The following is an 18434-nucleotide window of genomic DNA, read 5'->3' as shown; positions in this document are numbered from 1 at the left end:
TTTTAAAATTCAGCAAAGTAGATTCAAATGTAATAAATACACCCCAAAGTGCATAGTTTCAGGAGTTTAAAGTTTATTCTCTCAAAATGTATTTGATATTTTCAGTCAACATTTCTGGATATTTTACATAGCTAGAGAGTACAAAATGCAGATTAAAAACCACTGAACATTAAAGGCAGGTAGGAAGGAGTGGAGAAATAAACAAAGTAGATGTGTGACAGAGTAGGTAGTGTAGATAGAGTGACCAATAAAAACAAGACTGAATACATGTGATACAGGTTTCCCAAACCATTTCGAGATGCATTAATAACAGAAAAATTGGACTACTCGTACTAGTAGCACATATGTGGGTTTTTCTGGCCCTCTGCACACGAAAACATCTGTATTTCTTGTTAAGATCATAGATTCAATAACTTTTATTCCTTTTGTCAATGTAAATAACCTAGACTGAGATCATCGTGATGCTACCTCTGTTCCTCTTGAACTGAACAGTCTCTTTTGTCTTTCTACACCCGACTTCCATCACTTCAATGAGGTCACTTGAGTTGGACTGTTGTTCAGGGAGCCCACAGTACAAGGCAAGACGGCAGTGTGAGAGTGTATGTGTGAGCCACCATCCTGGTGACAAATTAACATCTATAAATTCGCTACCATATACTGTACATACTCTATATTCCCTGTACGTGTAAATTGATTTAAAATGTCTTTTTCTATTATGGCTTGCTTGTTGAAACTCCTAAATGTACCAAATTCTCACTTCAGTCAATTCTTCCCATACATTCATATTAAAAAGACATCCCTCAGCTCCATGCTGCAACTGTATGATCCTCGCCTTAAATAGAGAGCATGCCTGGTCCTGTTGTGTGGTTTGGAAAAGCAGTTAAGATTCAGCTGACCCACAGCTTGTCCTAGACTTTGGCTGGTACCATAAAACCTTTTGAATAATGGTCCAGGCTCTTTTTTTCTGCTTTAACAAGAGCATCTGGTTTAAATTCCAGTTGACACTCAACATTTCTTGTAAATAAAAAATCTAGCTTGTGAGACCAGAGAGGTGTTTCATAAAGCTAGATTACCAGTTAAAGTAAGTTAGCATGCCTGACTAGCCTTGTTTTGGTCAGGTTAGTTTTCAGGTTTAGCTTCGCTTCAGGATTAATCAGTGTTACAATCAATCTGCCAAACTGAAACATAGTGTTGGCTTTAAAGTTCCTCCCTGGTGAAGGAGTTCCTCCTCGTTATGCTGTTCTGTGAACATGACGTTAGATGTCAAATTTAACATCCTTTGACACGGGCTGCACTTTCTGCATACTTAAAAACTGACTTCATACAACTTTGACCCATGCCTGTAGCCTCATAGTGAGCAGCATTTTCACCATATGTTATTTCTATAAATGGCTCTTAAATCAAATTAAAGAAACGTAAGAGGGGCAGGGAGCTAATCAGAAGGTCCAAATAAAGTAGGAAAGTCATACTAATAGAGAGGTTTAGTTTCTAAAAATGTGTCTTAATGTATATTTCAAAGTTGTTTAATGGTATCTTGCATCTTACACATCCATACATTTATTTTTACCCATAAATTCATGATTACTCGTAGAGCCTGTGCTCACTGACCCGCAACTTTCTGTCAGAAGATCTTTCTTTGTGTGCTTGTGGCAGTGGTTTTATTCATTTTTGCCGTAGTATTTTACTCTCCATATTATTATTGTTTAATATGTCAACACAAACATTGCAGTGTTGTCTTTACGTGTCCAGAAACAGATTACAGATTAATCCTTGTTCGATTTGTTAGACTCATTTCAAGTCAGGCTTTTCACAAAAAGACCTGCTTTTCTGAGCCACCTTTATGAAACAACGCTCATATGTATGCTAACAGAATATATTTTGTGTGTCACTACAAGCCAAAGTTGAAGACAAATAAGGCAGGTCAAGTTGGTCTTGATTGAAGGTTCAAAAATATCACAATAGCACCATATCAAACTATAGTAAAACATACTTCATGCATCTGTAGATATATAAACTGTATATGTATATATGCTAATGACTAGATATGAAATGTTCAATACATAAGTGTTGAATATATTTCAAGTTCACAGAAATAACTACTGCCACAGTTCAGTTGGGAATACAGTCCGACTAGATCTATATTCACAACTAACTGATAGTGGTGTCTCATGGCTGCTCGTATGTCATCAGTTACCGATTTTAAAATCTCAACAGTCAAACCCCTCACCATGCATAATGCATTTAGTTTGCATGCCTGCAATTACACTTAGTGTGTATGCACTGTACAGCACTGCACTACGGTTTGTTCATCACCAAGTCTTTACACTGCATTTTACAAAGCTTTTTAAAGCCTGTTAAATTCACTCTGGTTTTATAAGTAGCATTTAGTGCTCCAAATTCAAACAGCACAGTATTACAGTTCACAACCATTGTATAAGGCAAATTAATTAAAAGTACTCTGAGTCACCCTATGTTCATTACAGGCCTTCATATCGTACAAGGCTATATCAAAGCATGCCATACTAAAGCAAACAATTGCAGCAAAAGTAACAAAAAAGTTTAACAAACATTCTTTGGTTGAGTGTGAAAGTAGCGTTCCTGTGCTTTAATTTAATGCTTTGAATTTGGCATTTGTTAAAAAGAACACAAAGAAAAAAAGTGGCCCTTTGCAATGATACACTGGCTTAAATACAGGCAAAAGAGTGATGGCTTTAACCTAAACTACAATATTTTTGTAAATTCTCGCAAAATAATATAAAAAATCTAGTGATAAAAAGCTTGCTCTGACTGATACTACTTTCTCTTTCCAGGTTGTCTAGGCAACCACCCCCCTCCCAATGGCCTTCCCATCTCCTTTCACTTCTTCTTGGCAAAGCGACTGAACTTCTTCTCCTTGTCTTTCTTGGCAGAGCTGGGCTCAGGGAGGGCACTTGAGGAGGAGGGAGCGGGCAGGCTGTGGGCTTTGGCCCCCGAGGGCCCCGACGCCTCCTCCGCTGCCAGGGGCTGAACGGCCTTCTCCATGGCCTGGCTCCAACGCTGGAGCTCCTCCTAAAATTAAACACAGAAACACACACCACTGCGGCTTACAAAGAGATGTCCAACTAAAGAGAGGGCAGTGTGTGTTTTTGTATTTTGGTCTACTTGAATAAATAAACAAATGGAAGTGGTCATGCATTAACTTTGTGAGGCTAAATCAGGGTAGATGAAAACAACATTGCTACAAATTATTTTATTTTGTAAAACTTAATGATCCCTGCAGGATAAATCTCTCGCTGGAGAAACAGAGGGAAGCATGAACACCCTCATTTATGCCAGCTACTTACATACAAAAACCTTGCCAAATTACTTACACATGGGCAGACATGTCAAACTCAAAAAGCTTATAAAATCAAACATATATGTACTGTATGCAGAATTACACCCTGGGACCACTGCTTTACACAGGGTCAAAGATTATACAAGTTCAGGCCAAGCCCAGAGCATTCAGTCTCACGTGATACATGCAGAGCTGTTGAAAGTTATTTGTCATTTATGTCTCTGTGGTCAAAAACTCACCTCGTCTTTACACTGGAACAAATATTCACTGCCATCTCCAAGGCTGTGAGCGAGAAAGGAAAGTGAAGTTAAAATTTATTAAATGGTTATTTTATGTATTTTTACCATTAGAGTAAAATGAAGAGTAGTAATATACTAGTTTCCTCAGTTTCAGTACTATAAGCAACTGAGATCTATCTAACTTTCTAAACATTTCACAACAAATGTGGTACTTCTTTTTTCACACAGGCAGCAGGCATCTCTCAGCAGTTATTAGCAAAGTGAGTGCTGTTAGCTTAGCTTAGCCTACATACCTAAAACAGGGGAAAACAGCTAGTGTGGCTCTGTCCAAAGGTTAAAAAATCCACCTACCAGCCCCACTAAAGCTCACTATTTGAATTGTTATATCTCATCTGTTTAATCCATACAGAAACCAAAAACAGCAGGTTGTGGTTTTTATCTGGAATCTCCACCGGTCACTTGGAAACAGTGATGAAGTTAGAAGAAGTCACTGCACCCAGCCAACAATGATAATAAACTTTATTTATATAGGATCTCTCCTACACAAAATAAAAAAGAAATTCACATAATGCCCCATAAAACTACACTTGATCGTCTCATCTAACTCTAGGCAAGAAAGCAAATAAGCTTATTTTTCAAAATTTCAAACTATTTGTTTTAATAGTGAGACATTTCTCAAAACCTGAAGATGGACAGGATTCTCACCGTAGTTTGGAGACGTGCTTCTTTTTCTTGTAGTTTGTGAGAATCTCCCAACTGGCGTTGCTGAGGGACAAGGGGTCTTCGCCGTGATACGTCACCCCATGGCTAAAACTCTTGGCATCCTTATAGGCTGAGAGCTGGCCCGGCTTCAGCACACAGTACAAGTTGTTCCATGACCTGACAGGGAGAGGAAGGGGTAGGAAATGAAGGGGTTAAATATTGATCATTGTAGGTAGCTCATTTCTGGCAATAATGTAGAATCAATTTTATTTAATCCCAATTAACAAGAGCCACAACAACATCACCACTCCATTAAGACTTAATTCAGCTAATTAGAAATAAGGAAAGCAGTTGGCGCAGCTCACTTCTCAGCTCACTTCGCTGAAGAACCCAGCCAGATCCTCTGCTGTCATGAGGTAAGGGTATTTTCTGGAATTGCTGATGTATGTGCACAAAGACCACTGAAAGCTATGAATGTACAGCATCTACATACTGTATGCCACTGTAAGATTTAAATTAGCTCCTTGTTGAGCTGTGCATGTCTAAAATTTCAAATCTCTCTAAAATACAAACTACTTGCATTTTTGCATGGCCGGGTGCAGTGATTTTCTCTAACTGTCACTACAAATTATAAGTGAATGTTAACTATAACTTCACCTTTGGTTCCCAACCTTTTTTGTCCGACGTACCCCCACAGCCCTATCAGGTGGCCCTAAATACCCCTATATCATGGGATGGCTTTATGGTATTGTTCAATAGTATTTTTTAGAGGTTTTGGCCAACTTGTTTTGTACTACTGCCATTTAGAATGATAGAAACTTGATGTTTCAACCATTGACACTATCTTTACTTTTAGCTTTTATTTTTCCAACTATTCTTTTTGCAGTCATAATCAACTTACAGTTGATTCGGGTTGTTCAAAAGTGGAGGCCACCATTGTTGGTAAGTTATTGTGACCATAACTATAAAGATCAGCATGACACAAATTTGTAATCTTTTTTGTGTGATGACAAATCTGTGGATATATATTGAAATCACAATTTTTTCAAATTAGCTGAGCTTCACAATTTTTCCACATACCCCCTGGTAACCACAGAAGTACCCCTGGTTTTGAATCACTGGTAAGCTCTAGCTCCATAAATACAAATCATATATAGGCCTTCTTTACATTTTTGCTGTATAACTTGCATGGTTTGAATGTATGAAATACAGGTGTTTAATCCATCACAAAAAAATTAACTCTGCATTACTTTTTGCTGTGTGGTTTTGCTGTTTAGGTGCATATTGATTTAAAAAAAGTCAAGAGTGCTGTGAGGTAACTTAGAAAATGATGATAAAATAAATGCAGACTTGATGTTCACTGTGATGGGTGGAAGACGGTAAGCAATTTTTCAAGTGTGCTAATAGATGTGATGAATAGACGAGGTCCTTTTTCCTGTTATCTACCTAGGTGAAACCTTCTTCCCCGAGCCCTCCACATCGTGTTTGCGGCCCAGCATGCCCTCCTTCAGCACAGTCTGGGATCTGAGGGCCTCCATGGGCATGGTGGCAGCCCTCTCTGGTTCTGTCGGGGTCGCTACTGAGACTGAGGGCTCGAGCTCCAGAGAACCACTCTCTTTCATTTCTGATACCACGGGCACTGTGGAGTCACCCACTGTCCCCTCCAGCAGACCTGAACTGCGCTCAACTGCATGAGAACCAGACTGAAGAAGAAAAAAAATAGACAGAAACCAACACAGACAGAAAGAAACTGGATGAGACAGGAGGAAAATCATGTATAAATCAACCTGCAAGTTTGGAGGGGATAGGAGAGTAGAGTGTGCCCTTGATTTATTCATCCGTGATTAGTTTTACAAGTACTCAACGAGGGTTCTCAACAGAGTTAAATGTAGTTTGTTTTAGAATAAGAAAGTCAAGGAGCTCTTTGAAATGCAGGCATTAGTAAGAAAATAGCCCAGAAGAGAAGCTAATTTTCTTTTTAAAAATTTCAGTATGCTTAAACAGAGGTCACGACACGATAAAGTACAGAGGCCTGAGTGAGTGTAGTTACTAACCAGAGACTGTTCCTCAATGGTGTAAAGCTGTGAAGACTCTTCTACGAAGCCGGTGTCGTCTCTCCTGAAGGAAAGAGGACAGCATGATGTCTGCATGAGAGACTTTTAAGAGCAGCGGGTGAAGAACAATGTGTTTGTGTGTAGTGAAAGCGTGAGAGAAACTGTATGCTGGCATTGAAGTTTTAAGGGATATGGCTCGCAATGTCCTGTATATTTGTTACTCTCAAGAAATCCCATAAAAAGACAAAAACATTGTGGTTGTGCTTCTCTCAATACTTTCTCTGCCTGCCTGTGGCTTTCGGCCCTAAACCCAGTTGTTACTGTGTCAATAAGATGCATCTTAAATATATTTTGTTTTTTTAAATTGGCTAAATAATTTTCTTAAACATCTGTTTGACATTCTATCCCTTTAAGGGGACTTTTGTGATGAGCATCACCAAATTTTTGTATGCACATCTGTGCTTATAGGTGCAATGGTGCATGTACAGTATATGACTGCCTGCATGTGTGTACCTGCTGTCTTTGTCTGAGCGTTGCTCTTCTTTGATGGACTGCTCCATCTCCTGTTGCTGCTTCCTCAGCTCCAACAACTCCAGCTGCAATAGAGAAGTGATCGGGACCTAATCCATTACTTGCTTCAATTTAGAAACATTATATGACAGATTGCTGCTATCATCTTCATTAACTAAATATTTGTTGTGTGTTAAGTATGTTAAATAAGTCGTTGTGTAAGCCTGTAGGCAGGATGGATCCCAGTCGATATTTCTGACAAGACCACAGTATTTTGTGGTCTTGTCTGTGTTTTTCAGCAGCTATAATTATTCATGTTTTGTTTGTTTTTCTAATCAAATTTCTGTTAACTATCTTTTCCTTACCGTAGTAAGGCGCTCCAGTGCAGAGAAGCGCTCCTCCCAAGTGGCGGTGGATTTCTCGAAGGCCTCGTGCCTCTTGAGGAGTTTCTCGACCTCGTCCACGGTGTAGCCCAGGTCTTTACTGGTCACATAGGGCTCCTGAGCGATCAGCCAGGCCTCCGCCACCGAGGCATCCCGCGCAAACTGACACACCTCCAGCACTGGAAGTAATAAAGATGGGTCAAAAGGTCGTATGAGAGTTTTTACAATGTAGTTTTTGTCTTACAGCAACAGAATTTTAAAGAGACCTTCAAGTCGTTGCAGGCCATGATTTAAACTATTCCGTGCCTACATTTAGACACACCTCCCACTTGCGGAAAAAATGCTGGTTACCAAATACATTTTAGAGTCAGGACTTATGGTTGCAGTTAGATTTAGGTTATGTTAAGGTTAGGGTTGGGGGCTGGGAATTGCATTACATGGCAAGATATTTTGGAAAGTGAGGACATCTGTAGAAGGTGAAGATATTTTGGAAAGTAAGGCCATTCTAGAAAGTGTAGACAGTTACCAAGCGAGGACATTTTTAGAAAGTTAGGATATTTTTGGAAGGTGACAACACGTTTAGATGGTGAAGAGAACACTTTGGAAAGAGTGTTTGGTTTTTTTTACAGCTTTTTCTGTGGTTGTCTATCTTGTACAAAGCAACATTTTCTCTAGACTTAAATCTCTACAGGCCAAATATGGAGGTTTAAAAAACCTGAAAACATTTGAATGTAAATATATGATTCCAAAGTTTATCTGGAGGAATTAAACATTATCATACAATACATTTGTCTTTGTCTCAGATTATTTTGGAAACTGCAATAAAAGATGCATATTGAGAGTTTTGATGGACAAAAGCCACTGTGTGCCACTCTTTCATGTGCTTTCACATCAGATTTGTGGAAGGAATAATGTATGTACAGGATATGTTTTTAGGTTGGAGGTTAGTGTAGTTTTACTCACAGAGTCTCAGCCAGTCCCATCTGTCGTCCCACTTGAACATCATCTCCTGCCTTTTCTCCGTCAGCTGCACCAGCTTCTCCTTGATCTGACACAAGCAGTTATACAGTTACATTGGCATATCAGCAATATTAAACAACTCAGCCCCAAGACTTGTTATTATCCTCGAAGAATTAGTATTGTGAAGTAATTAACCACACGTTAAATTCAGGCCGGGGTCAATTGCTCATTTAAATTCTTTTGGCTTTTCCATTTCTAATTAGTGTTTGCTTTATAGCCTCCCTGATGAGTGTAAGATGAGTGGAATTTTTTCTTTCGTGGCGATCCAATTGGTTCCATTGTGCCAGACAAGAACAATCACTCCCAGAAAAGTAATTAAATCTAATGAAAGCAGCAATTTGAGGCCCAGCTGAGGATGAAAAGAAGCTGAGGCCTTACCTCAGCAGAGTCTCTGTGCTTCCGTGTCAGCAGGGCCTTGCCGAGGTCTACGCAGTCGGTGAATTTGACTCCCCTGGCCTCAATCTCTGCGCGGATCCCCTGGTGGTACTTCTGCAAGAGCTCCACCGATGAGACATCCCTAATATAGAGGAGGGAAGGAATTAAAGTGATAACAGTACATGAAGTTTATCTACCTCTGTTGGTAGGGACTGGAACTGCAACTGTAATGACCAGGCTCTGGCAACTTTGTAAAAACCAGTCTTATGAGATACTTCTTCCTCTGAGATCTTTTTAAAATCTTTTTAATCGTTTTAATCTCAGAGAATATCCATGTTGTTTTCTCTTGAATTTACTTTATTATTTTAATCTCGGAAATACTGATACTAGTGTTTTTACACTGAATATTACCCCCCTCCCTCTGCTCCATAATTTATTTATAATTTTTTTATCTACAATGGCCCTAATACGCCTTCGTACCATCGCACCAAACTGATGTGAATAAAAAGTGAAACTCATACGCAGAGAGCAGGGTTTCAGGTTTGTTTTTCAGCTATCCCTTTTAAAAAGAAGAAATACCTCCTCTTGCAATTGAATTTGCAGAAATTGATATTAAACTGAAATTACTGAATTAAATTTACTGAATGGATATCTACTGTGAAGTTCTTGTCCAAGGTGTGCTCACCTGGGTTTCTCCTGAGTCTCTATCTGCTGGATGATGCTCTCCATCCAGGCCGTCAGGTCTCGCACCATGGTGAAAAAGCGGAACTTCTCAGCTGTGTCCACCAGTCGTGCCCTGCGGCCGTCGCAGGCGTCCAGCAGGCCCTTCCAGGCTTCTACCACTTCTCGCTCTGTTGCCTGGATGTTGTCCGCTCTGGCCCCTGCATACTGAGCATGAAGCCGTGAAGACGTCTCCTGGAACTGTTGAACCTGGAAAAAAATCAAGAGTCAAATCACTGTAACTTATAAAAATTCTCCCTCTGTTCAAAAATGGGTTTTGCTTACTGTTACTCTACATTGTAGATGTTTGACCTTCACTGTGCTTAATGATGTATGTGCAGATTTTGACACTAGAAGGTTGTTTTCGCATTCATCTGCTGAAAGAGGAATGTTTCTCTCTGCTCACTTTAAATCTCAGTTTAAGACATGCACATATGAGCAGGATTTTGGTGACATCACGACTTGTTTGGAAGCCAATCATAGTCAAATATGTAACATACATAAGTGTAACACAAGGACATTTGAAACTTCCAGTGCACATACACTTGAGAATAGACTTCTAAGTGAAGTACGAGACTTCTTGTGTTAAGTATTTAAACTTTAAAAATGAAAAGTATTTGCATATTCATAGATTTTTTTAATGAGGGAGAAGGAGTAGATGTCATTTTAACGCTGTATTTTTGGGGTGGAAAACAATATCAGACCAGCAGAGTATTTTCATAGACTGGCTCAGACTCTGTGTGTAAATTCCGTAGAGGAAAATGGTTACATAATTTCTCTCATTTACAGGCATTATAATGAGAAGGTAATATTTTGTACATTATCTGAGCACTGAGGCTTTGACCCTTGTTTCCCAATTACAGAACAAATTTAATTCTATGTATTAAATATTCCTTAACTCAAGGTCCACTTACTTAGCTAATTCCCATGCTCAAACTTAAGTTTATTTAAATTAAAGTAGTATTTATTGATTTATTTTTACCATAGAAACAACAAGCTGTAAACCAGCTGTATTGTGTGTACAAAAACATTAAAGTTGTGCGCCGTAAAACTGAAACAATCGGCTGAAAGAAACAAAAATTGTGGGGTGATAATTCTCTGTTGGTTCTTTGCCAAGATTGACCACTTTCCGATTACATATATTTATTTGACTCATTGTTAACCTAAAAATACAGATTACTGCAGCTTCATTATTTAAATCGTATTAACTGGATGTTAATCCCAGAGCAATGGGGTTAAGAGACCTACTGGACCACCATTTATGTATGATTTCTCCCCCTTTGAGAAAGCCCTACACAATTGCAGCACTCCCTCCCCACTTTCTAGATATGAATCATCAAAGTATGCCTCTTGGCCGCTACCAGCTGTGTTCCCTCAGAGTTAAAGGGCTGATCCCCTGTGTTGTACCTGTTTGCCTAGAGCGGTGATGTCTCTCTCAAAGGCAGCGTGCATTCTGTGGAAGGACTCGGCTTTACTGAAGTCCTCTCCCACGTCATCAGGCAGCTCTTTCTGCTTCTCGTGGATCTGAGTCACAAGTTCCTTCCCATCATCAAAGTACCTTTAAAAAAGGGATTGATCTCTCAGTCTCTTTGGCTCTGTTTGTATTATCATCACATGTTACTATAATCAATGTAAAGCTGTCATGTTCAAGTAGAATTATTTGTGAGATTGTTATTGCATTCAGATAACTTCTTTGATATTATTAGTTGCTCCAGAAATCAATATGATTCTCACTTGTTTGGACACCTTATGTTGCATCACAGGACTCTTGGTGGCATTAATCCTGACTACTGTCAGTCTTACTGCTTGTGGTCTGGTACATAAATACTGTTTTCCTTACTTGAGCAGTTCGTAAGAAGTTGTGAGAAGCTGAGCACGAGTGTCGATGAGCTCCAGCAGATCAGCCCAGCTCTCATTGATGCCGTCCTTCCACTCTGCCATGGTGGCTGCCTCAGTGTGGCCGGCTTCGATCAGCTCATCTATCGTCTGGTTGATGAAGTCCACTCGCTCCTGACCCACCATCCCTGTCTCCCGCGCAAACTCTCGGAACTTATCCCTCAGCAGCTGAAGTGAAATAATAACTCGTTTTAACTTAAATACCCAATAAATCATGTAATGATTGCTCATGAATACTCAAAGGTTCATCAAAACAGATGGTCTGTGATCACTTTACACCAAAAGAAGCAAAAGCATAAAATAGACAAACTATCCTCTGGTGGTTTTAGCTTGTTAATTATGAGACGTTTTTATCATTTGCTCCTCAGTTTTGATTTTGCAGTTCCCTTATAGGTATAAATTCTAGTCAGTGAGTGTACCTATTTTATCTAAAACTGAGAAAAAATTACATAAAAATCTAGCCACATGCAGTTTTATGTGTATTTGAGCACTGCTACTGTATCAATCAATCAAACTTTAGTATAGCAACTTTCATACAGGTCAGTGCAATTCAAAGTACTAGCCAGCTCATAATAAGACAACTGTATCCGTAGCCCCCTCAGGAAATAAAAATGAAATGATAAAACCAATAGAACAGATAAAAATAGATTAAAAACAGCTATATCTGTTTGATAAGAGAAAATAACATCTAAAGCAGAAAGTAGCCATAAAATTTTCTAATCAAAAACCAGGCTAAAGAGGTTGATTGTGAGTTTACGGTGTCCTATACTTTGGAACAACTAAAAAAAACGTGTGCCAGAAGAACTGAAGGGCTGTCCTAGTTCATACACTGCAAGCATGTCAGACAAAAGGCTGGTGCATGACCATGAAGGGCTTTTAATTAAGTAAAAGACTTTTAAAATCAATACAAAAACTGACACTGTAACCAATGAAGGCGGCCAGCACTTGAGCAGCAGAGTTCATCAGCAGTGACTGTGACACACAGCTCATGGAGGCAATAGGCAGGTACCTCAAAACCCTTAGTGCCCGATTGCTGCATTTTGAATCTAAAACTCTGAGTCATTTTCAGATTCAATGTGACCTGCACTTTCCAAGGATACATTATCTCTATGTCGATATAACGCTGCTTATTTTCTTCAGAATCAAAGTAATGATGAGTGATAGTTGTCATTACATCGGTCGGTACATTGCAAACCGAAATTGCAGGTAATTCTGCACACTTTTAATGGTGCCAATTAAAAGCAGATTTGGTCAACTCAGTCCTGATGTTTAGTTCTTAAAGAACACACCCAGGTTTCTTGCCTGTTGGCTTAGTCCTAGAGAAAGTTACATTACAAAGTACATTTTTCCTTATAAGGTCTGATTGCACGTGTGTGCATATTTTTGTGCGAATAATACCGTGACGTGGTCCAGGTCCTGGCCCATCTCCTGAGAGGAAGCCACCACGTCTCTCTCTGCGATCCAGTGTTCCAGATCCTCGACCTCTCGGCTCAGCAGGTAGTGGTGGTAGGTGTGGTCAAGCTTCTTCCTGCGATCTTCCGCCAGCTCCTTCAGCCCAGCATACTGCTTATCTACCTGACCCTGTCGCCTGATGATCTCCTCACTGCAGAAAAGGTAAAGGAAGAGGGTGTAAGGAAATGAGATGCAGGGAGCATGGAGAGAACGAGAAAAAGGGTTTAGGTTTACTCTAGATGAGGCAAGATTAAAGATACAGGAAATTATCACATTAGACATGCTAATCTCTCATATCAATCTAAACCACAACTGACTGGGACAACATGAGTGAATTAACTCCCTCACAAGGAGTTTTTTTTTCTGTGTGTTTAAATGTCAAAGCACAAACCCATCAGGATGGTCCTCAGCAAACATTTTTTGGGCGCGGTCAGCAAGACTCTGAATGGAGTCCGCATAGTCATCCACAGCTTGCTTAAGGATCATGTGGCGCTTCAGCATCAACATGGCACTCTGCTCATCCTGGAGAGATGAGGAGAGAAGAGGAGGATGAAGACGAAGCCTGTGCCTCAGGAAAGAGGGACAGGAGAGTGCACATCAAAGCACAGCAAAATACTCCAAATGAGCTCTCAGTAGAGGGTGCCACTTATAAAAAGCGTGTCAACTTAATTAAAGAAAACCTCTAACCATGTAATCATGTTAATGCATGTAGTGCCACTTGTTATTTGTGCAATATGATATGCCTTGTTTTGATTTAGATAATAAGATCTGAATTTCAGACATCTGCGGCCACTTCCCGAGTTAATCAGCCCGCTTCCTTGTCTGTCACGCACTGCACTTGCTCTGCTCCTCACCTTGGCCTTTTCATCAGCGATCATGTAAAGCTCCTGCTCCCCTATCCAGGCTTCGGCCTCATCTGCATCGTTGTAGTACTGCTGGGCCAAGGTGGAGCTGTTCAGCCTCTCCCTGCGCTTTGCCATCTCGTCCTGCAGCCGGGCCCACGCCTCCTCCAGCTCCCTCAGCTGGTCCGCGATTCGCTCTGCCTCCGGTCTGCCCTCTGTGCTGGCGGCCGCCGCCATCCTCCTCCCTCGTTCTAGTACTTCATCGACGCGAGGCTGGTGGCCCTCGATCTCCCTCTGCAACGTCTGATGGACAGAGAAGGAGACGGTGAGGGTACAGCATCGCCCCGGAGACAATATGATAGTGTCCAAGAAACTCTAAACTCTGCAACTGATTGTTCAGTTCACACATTTTCTATCAACTCATGTATTCTGTTGTGACATACGGAAAAAGAAGTATCTTGTAAATTTAATAAAATTTATTCAAGGATATGATTTTTTTCTTTGCTTTCATAGAATAAATATAAAATCTTACTTGACAGATAACAGATAAAAATATGTTTACTGCACACAGTATTCAGTATCTCCACAGAGAACTAAACAGCAACTATTCTGATAATCAGTTTCACGTTTCAGTAATTTTTTAAATCAAAAATAGTGCAAAACACTCTTGAGGATTTGCAATGAATCAAAAAAATAATATCAGATCAATCAAGCCCAAAAGTACTGATCTACACAGTGCAGCTAACCACAACTTTCTTCTACAGACAAATCCCTTACCTGGTTCTTCTTCTGCAGCATTTGCACGGTTTGAAGATTGTGGCCATGCTCTTGTGACATTGCCAGAGGCATCCTCTCCTCAATCCAGAGCTGAGAGAGAGAAGAGGAAGAAAAAAGAAGATAATGACAATGACAAGATAAAATAGAAGGGACTGGTTTCTGTTAAGAAACAGGTTTACAGATCTCATATGTACACAAAGTATTCAAAAATGTCAAGACCATCTTTCTTATATAGAATTGTACCCCTTTACAAAATGTCTCCAACATCTCAAACAGTAAAAATCCGTCTTTAAGCTGTCTCCTCTACCTGATTAAAGTGGATTTAGGCAGTGAAACCAATAAAGGATTAAAGCTTTTTGCCAACATTCACCTGGGGAGTCAATTTCATGGAGAAAGCTGGAGGTCTTACTATCTTGCATACTAAGTGCATATACTGTAATTGAAAACTTCATTTCCGAATTAATAAGTTATGAATTTGGTGGGAAAAACACCCTCTAAAGTTCAGGCTTCAATATTTCAAAAATATAAGTCCCAAAAGGTGTTATCTTGATGTCATTCAAAAAGCCAACAATAATCCAGCTCCTTTAAACATCCAACATTCTCTATTCTAATTTTGTGCTATCAATCATTTTGCGAGAGCAGGGAGTTTCGACACTTTAATTTAGCTCTGAAATTGGATCCATGCTTACAAGCTCATCGGCCAGGTCTCTGTAGAACTGATGGACAGCTTTGGCCGCCTCCAGCTTGCCCTTGCGCTGGGCCAGTGGCGTGAGGAGCTGCTGGAAGTCGCTCTGCAAGGCCTGCTGCTCGGCCTCTAGCTCCGGCTGGTCATCCCTTCCTCCTCCATGCTTTCTGACGGCCTCCTGGAGCTCCTCCAGCTCACGCGCTCGATCACGCACCTGGTTCTCTGTCATCTGGCACGGGGAGATCCGATTAGAGAAAAAGATAAATAGCCTTTCAAGAGTCTAATCAGGATGTAGTGGAGGGTAAACCCACCAAAAGTTAGTTTGTCTTGCCGTTTATGTGTGAAACTGAGCTTAGCCACTGTTTTCAGCCACTGATTTCATGAAACTTTTGCCAGTGCAACAGTGATTGTAATATAATATCAAAGACTTTTGGTGCTCTTGTTATTCTGTCTGACAAATGTCATGCTTTTCACATTTTTGTTTGTTGCATTCATATGCCAACAGAAAACAAAAATACAGATCCAGCCCAGGTGCTCACTCATTCGTTAATCCTAAGAAAGCACATAAGCTAAAGCTATAATGTATTCACTCCCGTGGTGAGATGTAACTACATACGATTTAAGAAGCGCATGTATCCAAAGGAACTGCAGACACAATAAGCATACAAATCTGGGATATATACAGTATATGCTGCAAAGACACAGACCTTATGCTTCTTGAGCAGGATGTTGGCATTAGTCAGATCTTTGACTTCCTCATCTCCGCCCTGTAGCTGCTGCTGCAGCTCACCGAGCCACTTCTTCATATCGGTCAGGCTCTGGTCGAAAAGCTCGGAGCGGTTGGCATCAAACAGAAGCCGGTCTTTCTCCTGGGTTGTGGACTCCAGCTTGTCCCACAGCTCGTGGAGTTTGGCCAGACGCTCCGTCACGATGGGCTCAAACTCTGGCTTGGACTGGATGAGCTCCTGACCCTCCTGTATCCACACAAAAACACAGAGAGAAGATGTTTCCAAAATGGGAATAAAAACACTATCTGATTCATAACAAAAGGGTTTTCCTGAAGCTGCTAATGAAGGAGGAATAAGTCAAGAAAGGGTCAAGAAAGGGTAGAAAAGGGGCGCAGTTAGCTCAGTTGGTAGAGTAGCCCCATGTCCAAGGCTGAGTCCTTATTGCAGTGGCCCGGGTTTGAACCCAGCCTGTGGCCCTTTGCTGCATGTTGCCCTCCATCTCTCTCCCACTTTCCGCCCTATCTACTGTCCTATCTAATAAAGGCAGAAAATGCACCAAAAATATCTTTAAAAAAAGAAGATGTAGAAAAGAAGCTTTTTCACTTTGACTTTGAGATCATGGGTTTAACCCTACATTAAATCAGTTAGTGTTAAAGGCCAGAATGAAGACAATCGGTCACTCTTTAGATATATTGATTTGAAATTGTATCAACATACTCCTACATCTCTCTCTGACGTGCAAAAGCATTTGACAGACAAACACAGACAAACACAGACGTACATAGGCAAATATGCAACGTTACCAACCTGGTCTACTTTAGTGAGCCAGTCCTTGTTAGAGGCCAGCTCAGCCATGAAGGCCTGATGTTTCAGCCATTTGCTGTGGAGGTTCCTGGCTTCATCGTACGACGTGTCCTGAGCTGTCAGCATCTTCTCGTTGATCCACAGAGTCAGCTGAAGCGTGGAGAGGACGAGTGAATATTAGGGATTAGCAAAAAAGATTCAAATCAACAACTAAGACTCGAACACGCACGGTTACAAAACTTGGGAAAGTCAAAGGAAACATCAGCATTTTTAATTTGTGCAGAGGTGACTTTCTTTGAGCAGGATTTACTTCTTTATCTTTTGAAAACAGAGCATTTAGCAATTAGCCAAATGGGACCCCTATCCCTAAATAGGGAAGATACAAATGTAGTCTAAGAAAGTCTCATCAAGTACCACTATTCTAGTAAACGAAGCAAGACTGAGTGAATCCTGCTAATAAATAATGAATTAACTGATGATTACGTGAACAGTAAACTCACATCCTGAGTGTTTTGCAGGAAATGCTGCAGGTCGCGGTTGTCTCTGAGCTGTTCAGACACCTCCTGGGCTCTTCTTTTATTCGTGTTATGCCTGGAGGTCAAACACAAAACCATAAAAAGTACATTAAAAAACAACCCCACACTGAGTATATCTTCCTCCACCTCTCTCAATCACACAACAGGATGCGTCGCTCAACGACCAAGAAGAGTGAATCGTTACGAGCTCCTCCTCCACGCAAAAAAATACCTGACGCAGTAACCCAAAACAGTCGTCCGTTACTCTGCTACACTGTGAAGAATAGCTCTCACTTAAAGATCAATATCCATTATTGCGGGCGCCTGTCTACCAAGCACAATTGTGGGAGTTAATGGGAAAGCTCCCATGCCCTCTCTACTGCCTCTTTTTGACATTAATGATACAGTGAAAAGAAAGCTGTTTCACTGCTGAGCTGGTTGAAACTCTGAAGAAGAATTTGTTAGAATGAAAAGATCTATTTTTCTACACCACATTAAATGGACTTTCACAAACCCAGCGGTCTCTAAAGTTGATTAAGAGTAGATACGAGATGACTGCAGTACAGAACCAAAACTGAGCACCTTCTGAGACACGTTTTGGAGTGTCTTTTCAAAATATAATTGATGATTATGAATAATATGTTAGCTGAAACAATATGTATAATTCAGAATAGAGTTGTTTATTTGCATGTGGTTTGAACATTTGATAGAATGTCTGTCAGTTGGTCCACCACTTTGGTCCAAGCTGAATTATCTATATATTTCATAATATAATATATTATAACTATGAGATTAATTGCCATGACATTTAATTTGTACAGATATTTGAGGTGCCCAGAGGACGTATCTTAATGACTTTGGTGACCCCTGACTTTTCCTCACATTTTTTTTTTCACATTTTTAGTGAAACTACTGGATGGATTGCCATGAAATTTGGCAAACGCATTCATGTTCCCCTCAGGATTAATTGTAATGACTTTGCTATCCCTCAACTTTTCATGCCGCATCATCATCAGGTCAACATTTCCAATATGAATCCCTTTTAAGCGTTATCAATATATTTGATTGTGGTTAATTTCACATGTTACTGGAGATATTGTAAATTTGACATAAATAAAATGAACCTAAAAAATCAAAAACACTTAGAATAATACATTACAATAAACCGTGAGTCAGTGAGTTTTAATTTCTCCATGCACTCTTTTAACCCTGATTGTACTGTAACTTTTACTGTCCTGTTTTAACCTGTTTATTATTTATTTATTTAATTTTTAATCCTGTTTTCATTTTCTATTTCACCAAAATTATATTTTAATGTGTATTTTTTCAATTTCCCTATGTTGCTTTTATGTTTAATGTAAAGCACTTTGAATTGCCTTGTTGTTGAAATGTGCTATACAAATAAACTTGCCTTGC

At 40.0% G+C, this 18434-nt stretch overlaps 1 protein-coding gene across 4 annotated transcripts in view; it reads right to left on the bottom strand.

Annotated features, from left to right (window-relative positions):
• Nucleotides 1-51: 51 nt before the first annotated feature.
• The window catches only part of sptb (spectrin, beta, erythrocytic), a 47687-nt gene continuing 29304 nt past the window's right edge, over nt 52-18434 (bottom strand). For 3 of the 4 annotated variants that reach the window (XM_038729866.1, XM_038729865.1, XM_038729864.1), the window contains 20 exons: nt 17004-17094; nt 16507-16653; nt 15679-15945; nt 14976-15200; nt 14287-14376; nt 13522-13812; nt 13059-13189; nt 12614-12818; nt 11160-11383; nt 10727-10877; nt 9285-9529; nt 8603-8741; nt 8168-8252; nt 7187-7383; nt 6825-6907; nt 6312-6375; nt 5704-5960; nt 4261-4434; nt 3556-3598; nt 2857-3048 (listed from right to left, as the gene is read on the bottom strand). In XM_038729866.1, coding sequence (XP_038585794.1) covers nt 2857-3048; nt 3556-3598; nt 4261-4434; nt 5704-5960; nt 6312-6375; nt 6825-6907; nt 7187-7383; nt 8168-8252; nt 8603-8741; nt 9285-9529; nt 10727-10877; nt 11160-11383; nt 12614-12818; nt 13059-13189; nt 13522-13812; nt 14287-14376; nt 14976-15200; nt 15679-15945; nt 16507-16653; nt 17004-17094 — 3301 coding nt within the window. Of the gene's footprint in view, nt 3049-3555; nt 3599-4260; nt 4435-5703; nt 5961-6311; nt 6376-6824; nt 6908-7186; nt 7384-8167; nt 8253-8602; nt 8742-9284; nt 9530-10726; nt 10878-11159; nt 11384-12613; nt 12819-13058; nt 13190-13521; nt 13813-14286; nt 14377-14975; nt 15201-15678; nt 15946-16506; nt 16654-17003; nt 17095-18434 lie in introns of all 4 variants that reach the window. The other variant, XM_038729862.1, reaches the window with a different exon arrangement.

Source organism: Micropterus salmoides, unplaced genomic scaffold (genome assembly GCF_014851395.1).
Source record: "Micropterus salmoides isolate LMB-PRFRI ecotype aquatic unplaced genomic scaffold, ASM1485139v1 Ms_hic_scaffold_19, whole genome shotgun sequence".
In the NCBI taxonomy this organism is placed as follows: Eukaryota; Metazoa; Chordata; class Actinopteri; order Centrarchiformes; family Centrarchidae; genus Micropterus; species Micropterus salmoides.
This window is presented reverse-complemented; position numbering and strand designations above follow the sequence as displayed.